This window comes from Micropterus salmoides, unplaced genomic scaffold (genome assembly GCF_014851395.1).
Source record: "Micropterus salmoides isolate LMB-PRFRI ecotype aquatic unplaced genomic scaffold, ASM1485139v1 Ms_hic_scaffold_4, whole genome shotgun sequence".
NCBI classification, from domain to species: Eukaryota; Metazoa; Chordata; class Actinopteri; order Centrarchiformes; family Centrarchidae; genus Micropterus; species Micropterus salmoides.
Window position 1 is genome coordinate 30979409 of NW_024043372.1, and position 19486 is coordinate 30998894.

The window sequence follows — 19486 nt, forward strand, 5'->3', positions numbered from 1 at the left end:
CCTTTGCGCGCATTACACCGCCCAGGTGGAGTGCGTTTTCTACAAAACGAGCACACCATACGGTGCGTCCATTCCTCTCGGGGAACAGGAGACGTGTTCAGCCTCCGTTTTTTCAGGAGTCACTTCACTTTTTAAAACCGGTTTCTCAATTACATATGTACAATAATAACATCACAACATGTATATATGACTTAGGTAACTTGTTGTATTACGGGGTTAGCGGGCATCTATTTTTGTGAGCACCGTGACACAAGATGGTTTGTTCCGGTGATACCATTTTGGATTAGGTTAATGTATTTTAACTCCTCGAGTTCATTTCGATAGATAATAACATTTGAAAACGCTCTTTTGATTTTTGTAACGTTATGTATTTTCTAAATTTAGTTCTTAAAAAATTTATTTAGTCAAAAATGGGCTATAATTTCATTTAAATGCATCTCACACACCCCTCAAATCACAATGTTTTCTCCCATCATGGACGCCATTCACTGATGGTAAATATCGTTGCTTTTAATCATTGAAACATCTATATCTGTGCTTCAGGTGTGTGCCATTCAACTCTTGCAATTTTAAAACTCGTTAATGTGACGCGTTTGTGTGCAAAATCGTGAAATCACAGTGACCACTGTTGAAATGTAAGAGCAGTTTGTGCGGTTTGGGCCCAGCGAGCTTGCGTCGGTGATGCGGACCTGCGTATACTTGTTTTTGAGTGCGTGCGTGCTTGAGTGTGCGTTTAATGCGTGGATGCGATAGAGAGACACAGGCAGACAGGAAAGACTAAGAACAACAGCTGGACACCGCTATGTGTACGTCTCTCTTATTATCCACATTGTCCATCTGTCCACTGTCCTTGTATCAGTTTGTCCAGACACCAGGCCTCCGCCACACAGCACCATGAGCGAATTGAAGGACTGCCCCCCACTGAAATACTACGACTTCAAGCCCGTCGAGCACGTGAAGGTGTGCCCACGCTACACTGCTGTGCTCGGCCGGTCAGAGGACGATGGAATTGGCATTGAGGAGCTGGACACCCTGCAGCTGGAGCTGGAGACGCTGCTGTCCTCGGCCAGCCGCCGCCTTCGAGCCCTGGAGGAGCAGAGACAGGTAGGAGAAAGTTAGGTTTAACTTGTTGGGGTTTCATCCCAAGTCAGTTGTCTCTGAATCCCAAACACATATTCCAACAATGTCACCGTTTACATCGCCTCCATTGTTGGTTTCCCCTCTCCGTGCTGCGTCTCAGATCCTCACAGACTGGCAGGACAAGAAGGGAGATAAGCGCTTTCTGAAGCTGGGGAAAGACCCAGACCCTGCTGCCTCCTCTCGCCACAAGCCAAAGAAGCAGAAGTTGGACGGCAAAGGTGGTCACGGGCCAGGCCCAGGTCCTGGCAGACCCAAATCCAAAAATCTGCAGCCTAAAGTCCAAGAGTATGAATTCACAGACGAGCCACAAGACATTCCCCGCACTCCTAAAAACGATGCTCCCAACAGGTCAGCAACAACAACTCAATTCAAATTTTTCTTTATATCGTGAAAAACTACAGCTCTTCATAATATATCTCAGTTCTATTATACTGTATTTGCTTAGCCTCAGTGTTTTTCCTCTTCGCCCCTCAAGTCAAATCAGACTTTATTCGATTTATTGGTGACCCTAGTCAAGGTAAAATGAATGTGTTTTGTTTTGGCTAAGTATCTTTTTTGTATTTAAAATGTTTGTTTGTTTTTTCAGATTTTGGGCATCTGTCGAGCCATATTGTGCTGATATCACAAATGAAGAGATACGGTTGCTAGAAGAGCTTCTGAAACCCCCGGAGGATGAAGCTGAATATTTCAAAGTATGAAATAAAAAGCTATGTTGTTGATGTTATTATTGTTATACCTAAATTCAGTCAAAGCTTGGCCAAAATTCTGTGTGTTTTTATTGTGATATGTGAAATGTATCACAGTACACGCTTTGGCACTGCCTGTGTTAACTGTAGATCCCAGCACTGGGGAAACACTACTCTCAGCGGTGGGCTCAGGAGGATCTGCTGGAGGAGCAGAGGGAAGGAGCACGAGCCAATGACAAGAAAAAGAGCCTTATGGGGGGCCCGCTGTCAGAGCTGGATGCAAAAGGTGAGGGAAGACTGCAGACCTGCTCCTTAAATGACTGCACATGGGCTAGTCTGCACATGTTATTACCATGCCAGGCTGTAGTTACTACACAAGCATGTATCCACCTTAGTACTCATCTCCATGTTCAACTGCTCTAGATGTGGACTCCCTGTTGAAAAAGTCAGAGTCCCAACATGAATCTCCAGAGGACGGATGTCCCTTTGGTCCTCTCACGCAGCGTCTGCTCCAGGCCCTTGTAGAGGTCAGTATGTTGAAGACTGATAAAAGTTCCAATACTGCATAGTGGCTTTAGAAAATGCAGAAATTACTGACGAGTGAGATATGGCACCTGATATTTTCATGTTTAAATATAGTGTAAACACTCAAACATGGCTATATTTGCTGAGATTTGTTTCTGGTTTCTTCCAGGAGAACATTATATCCCCCATGGAGGATTCTCCTATACCTGACATATCAGGGAAGGATGCTAATGATTGTGCTGGGACCTCTCCTCGAAGCCAAGGAAAAGCTTTTAGGTATTTGTGCAGTGAATGTACAAGATATCAGAGGCACCATGTTGAGTTCTCCACTTTGGATAATGTAGCATGTTGGCCGCCATTTTAATACACAAGTTACATTCTCACACTCACTCCAACGTCAGACTGCTGACCCAGGCCATTGTCATTCACCCAGCTGTAATTGCTGCAAACCCATGTTTGTAATGTATAGTTATGTGTATGCATATGTAAGTACACGTGTGTGCATGTATGTGATATTATTTCAATACATACAGGCATGCATGTACATTTGGAGGGATGAAATTAATGTGAAATCTAAAATTATAATATTTGACATTTACTCACTTTCCTTGAATGGATGTGGTACATGTTGGTTTGGATGCTAACGTATTTAGAAGTTGTGTTTTCCCCGCACACCTCACCACGCTGAGGCTGCCTGGCCACAGTACTGTATATTGGTTGGGAGTTTCGTTTATTCACGTCGTGTGTGTTTTTAGCAGTACTCCAAAAATGACTTTGCACAAATGTTTATTGTAGGTATTGAGTTGCCAGACTGAACTTTTTACTTTATATGCTACATATGACACATCTTCTGTCTTTCTTCCCCGCTCCAGTGTTCCTCACACACGCTCTCTGGAGGCTCGGATCAAAGAGGAGCTGGTGGCTCAGGGGCTGCTGGACTCCGAGGAGCGACCTGGACCTGGAGGAGACTCTGAGGACGAGGTCCTGGCAGAGCTGCAGAAAAGACAAGCAGAGCTCAAAGCCCTGAGTGCTCACAATAGAGCCCGTAAGCAGGAGCTGCTGCGGTGAGGACACGGGCCAGCAGTGGATATATTTACCATCAAGTAAACTGTACATAGAATAAGGTCTGACCCACAATCAGCTGTTGACATTTACTTTGTATTTGCTGCTGCCTCACAGGTTGGCGAAGGAGGAGATGCGCAAGCAGGAGCTGAGGCAGAGAGTCAGGGTGTCTGACAATGAAGTCATGGAGGGATTTCGAAGAATCATGGCAGCCAGGCAGAAGAAACGCACTCCAACCAAGAAGGAGAAGGACCAGGCTTGGAAAGCACTGAAGGAGAGGGAAAGCATCCTCAAGTTGCTGGATGGATAGAGGAAGAAACCGTTTCTGTTTTTTATCCAGAGGAAATGTTGGAAGAAGCATCGTTTCCCCACAGATTAGAACAGCTGTTAAAGTTGTTACATGGTTGGTGAACAGGTGTATCTATGATGATATATGATACAGTTTACTACAGGTCTGCGTGATTTGAATAGAGACATTTCTGTAGTAGTTTTTATGTGATTGACAGCAGAGAGCTCAGTTATCAGTGGCCATGACCATGCGTCAGAGACCTTTTTTTTTTTTTCTTTTCTTTTTGTCAGTTGAATGTTTATGTTTTTTATTTTGTTTCACCATCATAATGTAAAATAATACACATGAATGTTTGAATAAATAAGTATCACCACAAGTGTCTACTGTCATCTTCTGAGTCCTCCTGGAACCCAAATGGATAGCAGCATCACAAACTGAAGATCACTGCTACTGATTCAAATAATGGTTAAACACCATTGGATCAATTCATATTTCTGGTGTTGCTATATTTACATGCTTGTTGTTGACCACTGTTCGTAAACGGTAAGATCTGACTTAATCTTTAACTTACATTTCAAACCAAGGGCTATAAGTCTCTTATTAACTTTAATTAAGTGCTAAGAATTTTTCTCAAATGGTGGCTACGGGGTAAACTGAGACAGAAGTTAACAAGCTCCCCTGTTTATTTATTGGCATAAGAACGTGTATTAACATAAGTAATATTCTTTAATAACAGGGAGCATCTAGAAAGGCATCTGCCTAGGCAGCTGAATAATAAACTGTATTTTCTATGGATGGCACATGTAACATATTTTACACCTCTTTTTTCAGCAATTACTATAACTTGCCATTGTTTTTTTGTTGTCTTAAAGTGTTTGTACATACAAAGTCACACAATGTAATGTGCAAATATGCAAAAAGCAAACAAGCACCTATCTTTCTGCTGGCTCATTTTCCCAGAGATAAGTAGTCTCTTATTACATTTACGTTTATTCATTTAGCTCATGCTTTTATCCAAAGCCACTTACAATTGCTACTTGCACTGAATAAAACTATAAACGCAACGCTTTTGTTTTTGCCCCCATTCATCATGAGCTGAACTCAAAGATCTAAGACTTTCTCTATGTACACAAAAGGCCTATTTCTCTCAAATATTGTTCAAAAATCTTTCAAAATCTGTGTTAGTGAGCACTTCTCCTTTGCCGAGATAATCCATCCACCTCACAGATGTGGCATATCAAGATGCTGATCAGACAGCATGGGTATTGCACAGGTGTTTCTTAGGCTGGCCACAATAAAAGGCCTGGAATCCTAGAACGTGGTATTACCTCACCCCACTCTTCCTTTAACTGTGGGAAACTTTTACTGAGACACCACTAGATGGCAGTCATTGTCTTTTAAATAGGCTCACAGAATTTCCCTAGCGAAGGGCCTGTTGCTGACATGTGTCCGCCACAGTGTGTGTCCAGTCTTCAGTTGAAGATACTGTCAGTGATCTTGATCCTGGGGTAGAGCAGGAGACAGAGTGTCACAGGGTGCAGCTGTGTGTGAGGGTCACTGGGTTCACAACACAACAAGCAGACACGCTCCTCTTTCACCAACTGTCCCATGGTCACAACCGCTGCACCACTGGATTCAGAATATAAATTCAAACGTAATGAGAAATAAGGGGTCATGTGCCCACCAACGTCAAAGCCATGCCCCAGTTCCAAATCTTTTTTTCTAAATGTGTTGTTTGTATTTAATGAGTGTTTTTTCTCTATCTCCTCATTGTTTGTTTTACTCCCTGTGCCCAAGAAATAGCTATCACGTGACTTTCAAAGTCATTAGGCTTTGGCATACACATGAATGTTTTCAAAACTCAAGTGTGGAGGAAGGTTACTTCCGGGATGTCAAAATAGAATACATTTATTTAAAATATAACTAGCCAGACATGAATGCACATGTATGTTTTGATTTTTTACATTTGTGTTTACCGGTGTGTATACAAATGTGTATGTGCAGTACTGGCAAAACCCTTGCCTTTTCAGAAGAATGGTAGGCTGGTTAAAAATAAAAGCTCGTGTTTCAGTGTGCTTGAGCAGAGCTCAGTGCTTATAGCTAGGCTGGAGGCTCCAACAATGGCCCAATCATCATGTAAAACTCCCCTCAATTTAGGCCGGTGTCCTCCTCGCAAACTCATAATGCCACCAGCCCACGTTTATGAAAGCTTTTAATAACACGCGGACCTATTGAATCCTCCTCACAGGTGAATGAGAGGCTGAATAGACAGCTGTGGCGGCCCCTCGAGGCTGGGCGTATCACACGCTGCTTTTGTTGCATTTGTTGTCATTAGACCTAAACTGAAGGGCAGGTGGGTTTTGTGTTAGTACACTGCTCATACATGCTCAATGATGCCCGTCAGCTGTTTGCACATCCCATATTGAGCTGTTCTTTTTTACAGGCTCGCCAGACTCCTTTTGACAACCCAGGTGTTGTGTCTCTGGAGGGATGAATGAAGCTCTGACTTCTGCCTCAGCTCCACTTGGTCGCGTAGCTCTCTCCTCTCCCCATGTGAAATTCAGCTGCGTGGTGAGCTTCTTCACTCCTCTCTTTTCACGGCCTGTAAACCTTTGCGGCTGTTTAAGAAGAGGGCTGTCCACTCGAGGGTCTGGGTAAATAACTTGAACTGCAGTATTCTGGCAACAAGACGTGCAGCGGCTGCATGTCTGGTATCTTTTTTCTATATCTCCTCAGGAAATTATGAGAAGACAAATTGAGTGTAAATACAGTTTTATCATGTGGGCAGGCTGTGTGCTGTGTGTTATGTGTTTACATGAGCACAAGCACACTCATCTGTGCCACAATCAGCCCTGATCTCCTGTCTGTGGCGGCCTTTCTGACGGTTCTTTGTTTTGCCAGTTTGTATGAACTATGTTTCTTTCTTCGGGGCTCTCCTCCTACTCCACCTCCATCCCTGCGTTCCTGAGCTGGCACTGAGCATTTACAGAGAGAGGCTGACACACACACACACACACACACACACACACACACACACACACACACACACACACACACACACACACACACACACACACACACACACAGACATATACATATACATATGGGTAAAGGGATTTAACATACATCTTTCAACCCTTTGTCCTCATGCTATGTCAGCTTTCATGCTGAATTGAAATTGTTTGTGTGACAGAGATGCAGACAGAGGTTGAGACAGCTGCTGAGGCCGGCTGGTCCTCTGAGAAGACCCTCTGTCCAGCAAGGCCACGCCTCGGCTCTACTCCCGCACAGAGAACTATTGTCTTCAGCGCTGCTTCCACCATTCTGATGTCATGGTTTGTCCTTCCCCAGAGCGCTGCTGTGGCTGCTGTGGTAAATCTTGACAGACCTTTTAGCCCTTTTAGTCAGAGGCACAAACGACTGCATGGATACATGAAGAGATAGTCACAAGTATCGCATACACAAAAACACTCCTGTGCTTTCACCTTTTTTACCCCTCTTTTACCTTGGCCTGGTTTGAATCTCATTTGCTTCTCATTTGCATGGCAGTTGATGGTTTTCTTGTGTGTCTTCTGAATTTGGCAGCTCATATGCAAATCCTTTTGCTTCACCTCCTGACTGGGCTTTACTCATCAGTGAGGTAAAGATAAAGATTCTTGGGTCCCCTATTCAGCCTGTCAAGCCTCCAGGCTTGCTTTACACAAGATAAGCACAATCAGCTATAGACAAGCCATTCACTTACAGGTTTAGAGGCAACAAACCCACTCAGACAAGTGACAAGCCTGATATGCGGTAAGGGCATTATTAGCCGTGACAGTGGCATGACTCTATGAATGGCAATGTTGGTTTGTCAGTTTTAGTCCAGACTGAAATATCTATATTAACTATTATATTTATTAATCTATATAACTATTTAATCAGATGCCGTGGAATTGTGTACAGATATTCATGGTTCCCCGAGGATGAATCCTACTGATTTTGTTGAACCCCTGACTTTGGTTTTTGGTCAAATATCTCAGCAACTATTATATGGTTTTTCCCTGAAATTGAATGGCTTTGGTGATGGCTTTTTTTTTTCTTGTGCCACATGCAGGTCAAAGCTTTCACTTATCCTGTGAAATATCTCAACATCTACTGGATGGATTGGCACAAAATCTTCCACATGGTTCCCAGACGATGTGTCCCAATTGGTTATATCAGTTAAATTGATTTCCTGAATTTACCTTTAATGCCACCATAAGATTGACATTTGTGGTTCTAAGTGACAATTTTTAGATGGACTGCCATGAAATTCTATAGACATTCATATCCCCCGCAGGATGCATCCGAATGAGTTGATCCTCTGACTTTTCTCTAGCGCCATCATCAGGTCATATCGTACTGAATGCGTTTAATGCGAATAAGCAAATGTTAGCTTGCTAACACACTAAACTAAGGTGGTGACCATGGTTGAAATTATAGCACCTAAACATCAGCATCTTAACATTGTCATTCTGAGCATAATGTCATGCTAGCATTAGCATTTGGTTAACGCTCCTTAGCCTACTGTTGACTGTTAGTCTTGTTATTTAAGAAGAGGCTAAGGTTGGAAATATAAGTAATTATGTTAATGGTATTTAGAGGATGTAAGCTAAATTTGAATCAATCTGATAACATCTGGTGAGATCAGGATTAGGAGGCCTGAAGACCAGCATGAGGTTTGATTGCTGTTACACCCAAGACCTACAACACAAGTCACTATAATGAGTAGTTAATACTCTCTCTCACATTCTCAGCCCATGTTTGCTTAAGGTTTTATGAGTCTTTAGTCAGTCTTTTTGTGAAGGCTCAAGTCCACGACCAGCCCCCATCTGAGGCTAATTAGCACCAAAGCCTTTTCTCTTTTTCACCTCTGTCACAGTAGCAGTCTCCTGAGAGCTGGCTCTGTGCCATTAGTGTTTGACTATACTTTGTTAGAATCACCAGGCAATAAGTAAGATAAGAAAGAGAGAGGTAGATGGATAAGAGTGTGCCATGTTAGAGTGCTGTTTGTCATTGGCAGTAAATTTGAACAGCAGAGGTCAAAGCTTTTGAGAAATATGCTTTCCTTTGGAGATAAGACCAGATAACAGAGGTATGTAGAGAGGACGTATAAGACGACTATGTATGGATATATATGCACATATTTCCATACAGATTTAATGCAACTGTGTCTGCCATCTGAGCCTCTCCAGATAGTGGGTAAATTGGAGCAACGGGACTGGAAGAGACCCATCCGGTAGTTGTGGGACATCAGGAGGCCGTCAGTCTCCTCCTCATGGGACTGGATGGATAACATAGCCCCTTACCGGGACCTTCTCCGAGCTGTAGGATGGTCAGGCAGAGAGAGGACATCAAGGCACTGTGGATAATAGTCACTAAGAAGTGAAGGAGACTTCTCTTACCACCCACCACTTCTCTGTCATCCTCTCCCCATCTCTCTTTTGTTTCCTCTGCACTGTTATTATCAGCCAGATCATTGTCAGGCTCACTCTACCCTCACTGCAGCGGAGAGGAGGGCCCGCCGCCCACATGGCTTTGGTGAGAGATTTCTAACAGCAGCAGCACAGGAGGAGGGGGGAGAAAAACGAAGACAAGAGGCCCAATAAAGTCCATCTAAATATAGAGGCAGCAAGGCCTTTTTTCCCTTGTCCTTATAAAGAGCTGCTGGTGAATCCGGGTGGACTCTCCTCCTCACTGTACCGAGAGCTGATCACTCCCTCCAGGATCGGGAACATAACTGTTGGTGCATGCATGGAAAACACACACTCGCACACACAAACACACAGGGCTACGTTGTTTTATGAGAAAGAAAGAGGACAGGGAGCTTAGTGAGTTTTTTTCTTTACACGGGAGGGCAAATCATGTTTGGTGGAACATACTAAAATAGGAGAGGTTTGAGGAAACCTCCAAACAGAAATGATGGGAGAAATGAGTGATGGGGGAGGTTCTGAGCTGAGAGTTCAAGACAGTGGAGGAGATTAGGAAAGAAAATACAGATGAATTTATAGCCATCTTTCCATGGATGGATTAAACAGTAATCTATATCAACACGATCTCCAGCTTCCATCCAAAGATGACCCTTTTTTGGCATTTACTTCTCTAATCTTATCTTACTTATAGCCATTATGTGTTTCTAAAGAGAGATCTGTCTTCTAAACTTGGCTCTGTCTTAAAGGAATAGCTTGACATCTTTGCAAATATACTTTGTGCTGTGTGTGAGCATGAGAGTTACTACTCTCTGTACAGTAAATAACAAGCTGGAACCAGCAGCTTGTTAGCCTATCTTAGTATAAGAACTAGCAACAAGGGGAAACAGCTAATCCGAGTCTCTCCAAAGGTAACAAAATCCACTTACAGTCATCTGCTCCCTTAAAATAAAAAGTTTTTGGGGCATTATTATGATTTTATTAGAGATGACAGTAAAAAGCTCCAAAGGTCCCCAGTCTCATTCAAACCAGCAACATTGTGGTTTTGGGTCGTGTCTTTGTTTAGTCCATACCAAAACCAACACATAAAAATTACATTTTGGGATTTAACAGGGGGTTGGTCCTGTGTTCTCATCACATCAACAATATATCATGTCACATTGCTGCTGTCATGTAATTATGAGTAACTGAGTTGGAAAAACATTCAGCCTCTCAGATATAATTCTGAGTAGGAAATAACACATTTCTGACAGCTAGGATTTCTCCCATTTGGTGAAAAGAACAACCTCAGCAGTTCCTTTGAAACATAACAGGCAACATGGTTGCAAATCTAAGTAAAGTCCAACATCACACTGACAACAATACTTCAGGAAGACACTGCACCTGGCCAAGAAATAGTCCAGTACATAACCCCTTATGAAACCACATCTTGTTGTTTGTTAAATGCACATTTAATATAGATTAAACAAACAAGATAGATGTTTTGTCACCTTTGGACGAGCGAGGCTAGCTGTTTCCCCCTATGTCCAGTCTTTGTGCTAAGCTAGGCTAACCGGTTGCAACATACATTATATACAGGTCATGTTCTAGTTAACACAGACCAGATAGAGACGTGTTTTGACAGGAGACACAGGGCAGGTTACTTATAGTGCACTTATTCACACACAGACACAGATTTAATGTTTGCAACGCCCTGTGTAAAGCAAACAAGTGGTCATTTTCACAGCTGTCCTTGTATGCCAGCAGTGACAGCAAAAGTTCAGAAGTTAAACAAGGGGGAAAACGTTCACTGTGTGTTTTAAAATGCTCTTCTACACCTGTTGCTTACTGTCCCCTGCAGTGTGTGTGTGTGTGTGTGTGTGTGTGTGTGTGTGTGTTCACACACTGAGACACTTGTGAACACACACACACACACACACACACACATTGAACATGCACACAAACACACACAATGTGGTTTCATTGTGGTTGTCTGAGCTGAGACCGTACACCAAAGCCAAGCACAGAAAACCCGAATCAACATCACACTCATACATACTCACACACTGAACATCAGCACTTGTTACATAAGAGCTCTTCTTCCACACAGACATCTCCACAGTCTGACAGAGTCAATGTCAAACTGTGCATGAGAGAGAAAATGGGTATAATTTGTGCATGGCTACTCAGTTTCTATGTGTACAGCTGAAGTGGGTTGGTTATTGTGTGTGCGTGTGTTTGTGTGTGTGTCTGACTGTGTCAGTTTGTGGTTGTGAAAGCCCCACTGAAGAGAGGAAGCTCAGCTGTCAGTAGTTGTCAGGCGCTGGGCCTCTCTCTCTCTCGTCTCTCTCTCTTTCTTTGCTGATCCTGTTGTAGTTAACCTTGCCCTCCCCCAGTCCCCCTTTCATTTTCTTCCTTCCTCCTCTTTTCTGCCCCCCCAACAGTGGCCGGCTGGGGGTGGGTGCGCTCGTTGTACAAGCATGTTGACCAGAGATAAGGAAATGTGGCACAGGACCAACAAACCTCCCTCTGGGCTGAACATATTAGGAGGACACACATACAGCGAAGAAGTGTCCAAAATATTGTCACCAAAGGTCAGGGCATTTTTTCAGTGGTATGTGGCATCAATATTATAAACTCTCGTCTCACCCTTGGATTTAGCACTTCTTGCCTGCTCACCTCTCTTTTTCTTCCCCTCATCTTCTTGCACTCTAACAACTGCTCTGTCTCCCCCCTTGTAGGGTGTTACCCATGCTACATTGGCCGCTCACGTGCAGGATGACACTGAACAAATACCCTCTCTCTGCAAAGCTTGCTCCACCTTTGGTGGGTGAGGAATCTTTTCTGTGTGTGCATGCCGACACTGCCAGATGTGGTGTGGCGTGGTGTGAAATGGACATGAGGAAGGGGATGTGAGGCTGAAAGCGTCTGTGGCGCCTCAGCGCTGCTTGCCGTTGGGAGATATGGGGGTGGGATAGGGGCCGTCGGTAAGGGGATTTGCAGGGGGTGTCGGGTCTTGTGATTACAACGCAGCTCTGATGGATGTCCCCAGGCTCTGCTTGAGTGAGACAAACTCAGATCACATTACAGAGCTGGGGACTTGGATGCTCGGAGGGAAGACGCCAAGTGAAGACTGCTACCACTCTGCTAATGGGAGACACATTTATAAACTCACAGACAGACACACACAAGTATAAAGATTAATACATAAACTATAACCCACATTTCCACAGATGCCCAGTTCATTGGGATAATCCCTCCAGTCAGAATACAACCCATTATCACCTGTTGTTGTGTCTGTCTTTTTGTGTCTCGCCAGCTAATTAAACCTTCTTCACTGCCATTCACTTTGATAAACTCTACCACAAGTATCAGCCCTGTATGGGACTGTCTCCTCTGGCTCATCTCATTATCACCAGCCCCGGTAAAAGTGCCAGAAGGAGCGAGAGGTGTGAGCGTGGTGTGGAGGGCCATCAGAGCAGCTGATAGGATACAGGCCTGCTGTTGGATAAGCACTTGTTCCTGCCAGAGCCCTGAAAACTCACACTGATCCACAAATATCTCAGCCTTTATCACACCCTGACTCCACAGTCCCGGCTCAATACTTCATAGTCCTAGTCTCTTTCCAGTAACATTTTCATTGAGTTACAAAAGTTACCTCAGCTCCTGGCACCTTAAAATGTCCAGGTATCATAAGTTAGGGTCAGTATATATATATATATATATATATATTTACAGTATTTCAGCCATCATTTCCCAACACTAGTAATAAGATGAATGTAAAATACATTTATGCATATTTTTTCAGTTTTAGCAACAACATCACTTTCTAATTCCACTGAGTATAAGACAAAGGCTTATTGTTTCCTTATAAGGGATGGAGTGATGGGAAAGAAGTGGTGCAAGTGCTGTTGCATTCTTTTGATGGCCAGAAACACTCTTAAAGTTAAAGGCACCCTATGTAACATTTGAAAGAAGAAATAACACATTTATTTTCCTACAAACAACACTTTGAATTCATAGGAAATAAAATTCAGTACACTCAGGGGGTTTTCTCCTAAATTCTTACTTCATCTTATGTCTGTGCTACTGTTGTAGTGTTTTTAAGCATGTGTGTTTATGTATAAGCCTATTGACTCTGACTGTACTGTGTGCCCAGTCTTACTGGCTGAACCAGCTGAATTCTTTGGCATTCATTTGAATGATGACGTTGCTCAGCTTGTTAGAGGTTTATTGGCAACATTGCTCTCAGCTGAACTGCTTTTAATCCGTATTTACTAATTTCTCTTCATCCTACAAACCGTTGGGGTTGTGGCCTCTGTGTGAGTTGCTGCCTGGAGGTTTTCTTTCATTCCTACATTCCTCCTCCTCCTATGCTTATTGTAATTTGGGTAAATCTGGTAATCAATACCTTCTATAGCGCCATTTCTCACGTTGTGGCGGCATCACAGGCTGGGATCATGGTTAATCACAGCACAACACTGTGCAGGTATCCCAACTGTATGGGAATACTTCATTAGTGACTCAGCTACGGATCTTCTCAGCTCCAGTTCCCCTTATTTAAAGTTAAGCTCATGTGTCCTACTTCTCCCTAGCTTGGGTTGTAATATATAAAAAATGTCAATACACCAAGTTAAAAAACAAATTAGTATGCAGCCATGTTTTTAACCCGGTACTGTCCCCCTTCTGACCTACTGAATGTCTCTGCTTCTTGTTCAAACCTGACTCTCTCCAGACCAGACCATGTTATCTGAATGGGTTAATGGCGCGGGAAAAGAGCATGTGAAGGGTTTCTGGGGTCTGGTCATTTCTCTAAGCGCCTGGGTAAATATAGCCTGTATCTGAGGCCTATCTGACGCCACAGCACCAACACTCCCCAGGCCCAGACAGTGGGACTGGACTCTGACGTACAGGTGTAAGATGCTTGACTTGGCTTTTAGGGGCCCATTTAATATGGGAGGCATTTGTGTGAAATAATGTTAATGCATGATCACAACCCATTACAAAATAAGGCGCTCATAAAATTGCCACTTCTGATTCTCTGTAAAGCATTAACAATGAGGGGCTCCCTGAGTGCTCATCATTTCTTAAATGGGTATGTGGTAAAATAAATAAATAAATAATAAATATAAATAATGGTAAAAAACATCTTTCCACTTTCACACATGACACATATAGGCCATTAATTACAAATATATTACAAACGTGAAAATTAGTACAGTTGTAGTAGAGTAGTACAAAAATGTGTAAATATGTGAGAAATATGCTCCAGTATTTTACAGAAATGATTATGATTAAAATTAAATTAAAATTTCATACAGCAGACCACAAGATTTCTTCTTAAACAGGCCATGATTTTTCAGAGCACCTTCCTCACTATGTGGCACTTTCTTGACACAAATAGTACATCTTGCTGTTGTTTTATCTACTGGTGACATCATACTACGTTTCCTTTCTGCCATTCTCTCAAAAGTTTGATGCAGAAGTGTGCGACTGTGCGCATCTGCTTGATGCTGCTTTTTGTATGTGATTCTGATGTTATCTTTTGAGAGTATGTTTTGTTTGTCCAAAGTCATGTGACTGGGCCAGCTAAATATGTCAGGGCTGTTTATTGGCACAAACATCATACAAAAGTACTGAAAACACCAGGAAGATGATGCAGTCACCAATATTTTTTAAAGGAATCAAAACCAAATGAGTAGCTTGTGAATAACAAAGTATCGATCCCACAGAATCGATCCGCACCTCCATAGCTACTAGTACCAAAACCAGTACCCTTCAAGTGATACGTATACCAATATTTCATTGGATACTTTGCATAAAATACCACCTCCTGAAGCCAAAGTTGTTGATTGGTAGTCTATTATTGTTTTTATTATTGTTATGGACAAGCAAAGTTATCTACTTTATTTTTTTCTTGTTTCAAATAACTGCTACATAAAAGCCTTGGGAAATTATATCGCTCCTCATCCCCTAATTAGTACATCCTCACAGGTATTATTATATGGGGAAAGATACGTGTGTTGAAAGTAAACAAATGAAAATGATTTTGTTAAAGGGGCTATATGTAGTTTTTCAATGAAATTACTTATTAATAAATCAATAAATTTTCATTGCCTTATTGTTAGTGCGCTCAAAACTAACTTAGAAATTAAGCACACGCCTGTTTTCTCTGTTGCTCGCATCAGCCACTATTCGGCTATAAAGGTGAGGACACCGGGTCGGATTCAGCCCTGTGCGCGCTCCGAAGACTACAGCGACAACACGGCAGCTAACGACATGCAGTCCACTAACACCATAAAACGACCGGCTCACAGCAAAACACAGGCTCCACGTAAGGATACAAAACAACAATAAAGGTTTATGTGCTGAAGCCCATCAGACCAAACAGATTCAGATGATGTCGAGTAAGCACAAAGCGAACATCAGAAAACTTGGAGAAACACGGAGAGACTCACCTTAGCTCGCCGGCTAATGCCGTGCAGTTGCTAACGTTGCTAACATACACAACGCGTTCCATATTACTGCACCAACTAAAGCGACCCATGTTACTATCCTGTGTACCACTGGTATTGTGTCAGAGTGTTGATTTAGCCTGCAAAAAATGAAACATTAAAAAGCAAACGTGGAGCGATGGGATGCAGCCAAGAGCAGACAGCTAACGCTACATTAGCTCAGACCTGCCGCTGTTTGCTTCATAATATTCAATTTACATTTTTTTTTTTTTTTACCAATGCTCAGGTACACAGCTTCTCCACCTCTCAGTCGCTGAACCACATTATATACAATACGGCAACAAAAACACACAAGATGAGCCATCCACTACCACTGCAGTAAAGTTACTTACTGTGGGCTAACTGTTATAAAGTGTGACACAATCTCGTTATAATATTCAGTCCAGCTCACTAACCTTTTTATTATCATCCACAACATTTAGCTGTACTCACATGGCCGAGTCTCCAGTGAAAGATTCACAGATAAGCATAAGAAAAGCAGACTGGCGAGCTAATGCTAACGCACATGGATAAGATCAACCTCAAGCTGATAAAAATATTACTGTAACGTTGCAGTGGGAGTTGATCTGAGTTTCCAGCATATTATGTGAAGCTGTCTCCTTGTCTGTCTATAGCCGCTGTCACTCTGCCTTTTTTCTGAGAGTATTGTGCCAATATGTGGCTTGCTGTGCTGAATGAAAGGTACGGAGCCAGTGTTTACCTGCCTCTGAGGATGTTGAAGTAACGGAGCCTGAACATGTCTGGAGAAAAGCCACAGTCGGTAAGCCGGTGTTTCCACATCTACTGCTGGATTTCTGTATGAAAGTGGTTGTGTTTCGGATTATGCTCGCACATGAGTTCAAGTGAGCACGCATACGAGCACACACCTGGTTGCAATCTTAAAACTGCACCTCTAGTGGCTGCAGAAAACTCCCTAATGTCCCTTTAACTTTCGATCAATAAACTGAATTGAAAGATCTCCACAAGTGCTTTTTCCTTTATTGGTGAGTCGCAAACCTCCTCCAAAAACGACAGTCACAAGTATAAAACGAGGAAGGAGTCTGTTTAACAAGTTACTAAACTACACTAAAGACTCACAAACAGAGGAAAAGAGAGGCTGCACGTCCAGCCGATCAAACCAACTACAACCTGAAGCAGCCGCAGCTCTGTGAGTAAAATCAGCTGATCATTGCTGTGCCACAAAAGCTTATAATTGGGGACAACAGGAAATAGCAGAAAGCAACAAAACCTGCAAGAGAATGGGGAGGGGGGCTTGGGGTGGAGAAAACAAACAAACAAAGGACAAAAAACAAAAACAGCGACAACCAGCCGAACAGCAGCAATAAACAGCTGGCATAAGAAAACAACACGGCACAGCCATGAGAGCTGGAATAATAACTCATTTAAAAAGGTAACTTAATGAAAAAGCATAAAGAATAATTGTACCTGTGACAACTAGGGACAACCTAAATTTGTGTGTGTCTATGTGTGAGAGAGTGTGTGTGTCTGTGGGCGGCTGTGGCTCAGGAGGTAGAGCGGGTTGGCCGTTAATGGGAAGGCTCCCCCAGGCTGTATGTCGAAGTGTCCTTGGGCAAGATACTGAACCCCGAATTGCCCCTGGTGGCTGTTCCGCCAGTGTATGAATCTGTTTGAGCACTTAGGCTCAGTGTATGAATGTGTTTGACTGGTACTAGTGTAAAAGCGCTTTGAGTGGTCGAAAAGACTAGAAAGGTGCTATACAAATACGGAGCATTTACATGTGGGTGAATGTGTGTGCTTAAGCCTGTTATAGAATGTAGTTGTGAGTGAGAGTGGGACGCCACAACCATATCGCACCGACCCCAGCGACAGGCAGGCAAGAACCCCAGTAGCCAATAGGGGTGGCTCCCAGACGCATCGCGAAGTGAAGACACCGACCCCACCAACAAACGGCAAATCTATCTAGCAATGCTGATGGAACACAAAAGGCATAAAAACGGCAGCAAACGCGATGTGCAGGTCTCCGTGCGTCTGGTAATAAAAGTCCACTGTCCCCACAACCGCTGGAAAAGCCAACCAACATCTGCCATGCTCAGCTGCATGTCACCACCCACCCATCCCAGAACAAACCAGTGCACAGCTCTGCCCTGCACACACACTACACATTCCAACAACAAACTTTATACTTCAGTCTCCAGAGGAGTCCGACAACCGACTACAGATCTGAGGCCAACGAAGCAAACCAGGGACGCAAACTCGTCCCTCCAAACCGACCAGGAGATGCCTCCCCAGGACTCCATTGTGCAAACTAAATGCCTGACAGCTATCCAGACATCCTGCGCATCAAGATGCATCAACAATAGCACCTACAATAGCATTGCAGTCCTCCAAACCGCAACTGAATCGACCTGTGAGGCGCCCAGAGACCCCCACCCCCAGTAGCCAGGGCACCCCTCGACTCCCCGAAGTGCAAAGGACCCGAGACCACAGGTCCCGGGGACAGCCAATCCCGAGCCCCCAGGGAAAACAGCAGAGAGCTGTGCTGCACCACCAGGGAGCAAGAACATGGGAGAACCATGGCTGACAGTCCCCCAGCCCAGCCAGAGGCCATCCCCCCGAGTGCAGACAGAGCTAGCAGAGCCAGCAGCCCCCGCACCCCATGAACCCTAGCCCAGCCCCCCCAGGCAGCCACCCCCAAGGAAGAGGGCCACAACCCACCCCGACAACACCGGCCACCAACTACCGCACAAACAGTAATTTTTTGCCACGATCTGGTTACAAAAAGTATGGAATGAAGTAGGCTACTGGTTTGACTGGAGAAGTTTCGATTCTACTTGATACTGGGCTGTTTCGGTCAATACCATAAAGGTATCGAGTAGCAATACCCATCCCTAATAGCTACCCACCAAGAAAGCTAGGTAGATAAGATTAACTTCAAACAAGCATAGAAGTTCATAAAATTAGGTAGGCCCATGTAAAAAAATGTGTATACTTACATTACATTTCTGTTCACAAATTTGATGATGTAACTAGAACACATTTTTACATAATGCTTACTCAGACCAACAAGCAGTGGCCTTGCTTGGTTGTGATTAAAGTTTAGCTGAGGTCTGATATGGTGTGAGTGTTTTTGTAACAGTTCTGAGGAATCCCTTGACGTCAGAGTTACACGATGGAGCAAGAAGCGTGCGGAAAGTGAGATTTGACTGAGCCTACTTTGAATGTGCATGTGAAAGAGAGACGGAGTGAGAGAGAGAGTGATAGACTGAGAGAGAGGCCTTATGGTGACTCAGCATAACAAGGTCGGCTGGGCCTGTACGACCTCGTTCATCAAGTTGACACCCGGCTCTGTTTCTGCTCCTCTCCGGTGTGATTCACAAGGAGAATGCGAGAAGGAGAAAAAGATAAGAGAAGAGAGGGGAGAGAAAGGGAAGAAGGGATAGGAAGAGAGAAACGATGGCATGTGAGGAGAAACAGGACCATGAGCACCCAAGCAGGAAAGACGAAAAAGAGATGTTAAGGGGAGAACAAACACAAATGACAAGCAGACATTGAGCAAATAAATGTGTGAGTGAGATCACAAGCAGAGAACAGGGAGATGAGATAGTGAAAGATAAACAGGGACAAAGTGAAGGGAAGAGAGGGGGACCAGAGCTGCCTCACCACAGTAACATTCAGTAAACACAGCAACAGCAAGTGTGTTTAAATATCTGTGACATGATTCAGCTTTTAAAACTGCATCCTGTCCTTTGTGTTGTCAGCTTCCACAGCATGTCCTAACACACTGGCATGGCATCTAGCAAGCTTCTTGTTTTTTGCTGTAAAGTCATGCCTTTTTCCTAGACCCAGCTCTTGCACACAAACACACTCCACTGTCATCACTGA

The 19486-nt window shown here is 43.6% G+C and overlaps 1 protein-coding gene across 2 annotated transcripts; it reads left to right on the plus strand.

Annotated features, from left to right (window-relative positions):
* The first annotated feature begins 341 nt into the window (after positions 1-341).
* Positions 342-4078, plus strand: tada3l (transcriptional adaptor 3 (NGG1 homolog, yeast)-like). Of its 2 annotated transcripts, XM_038695802.1 has the most exons (9): positions 342-494; positions 860-1104; positions 1241-1488; positions 1727-1832; positions 1977-2112; positions 2250-2353; positions 2521-2627; positions 3224-3415; positions 3531-4078. In XM_038695802.1, exons 2-9 carry the CDS (start codon positions 895-897, stop codon positions 3721-3723), a joined length of 1296 nt encoding a protein of 431 aa, XP_038551730.1. In that variant the 5' UTR covers positions 342-494; positions 860-894; the 3' UTR covers positions 3724-4078. The 2 variants fall into 2 exon arrangements, with proteins under 2 accessions (XP_038551730.1, XP_038551729.1); XM_038695801.1 differs by lacking the exon at positions 342-494 and having other exon boundaries at positions 587-1104.
* Positions 4079-19486: the final 15408 nt, after the last annotated feature.

Excerpts from the sequence above, each read along its gene's own strand:
- tada3l (XM_038695802.1), top strand. The coding sequence starts at position 895 with ATGAGCGAATTGAAGGACTGCCCCCCACTGAAATACTACGACTTCAAG. Across the intron at positions 2,354-2,520 it reads TGCTCCAGGCCCTTGTAGAG|GAGAACATTATATCCCCCAT; the intron begins GTCAGTATGTTG and ends GGTTTCTTCCAG. Across the intron at positions 3,416-3,530 it reads CGTAAGCAGGAGCTGCTGCG|GTTGGCGAAGGAGGAGATGC; the intron begins GTGAGGACACGG and ends GCTGCCTCACAG.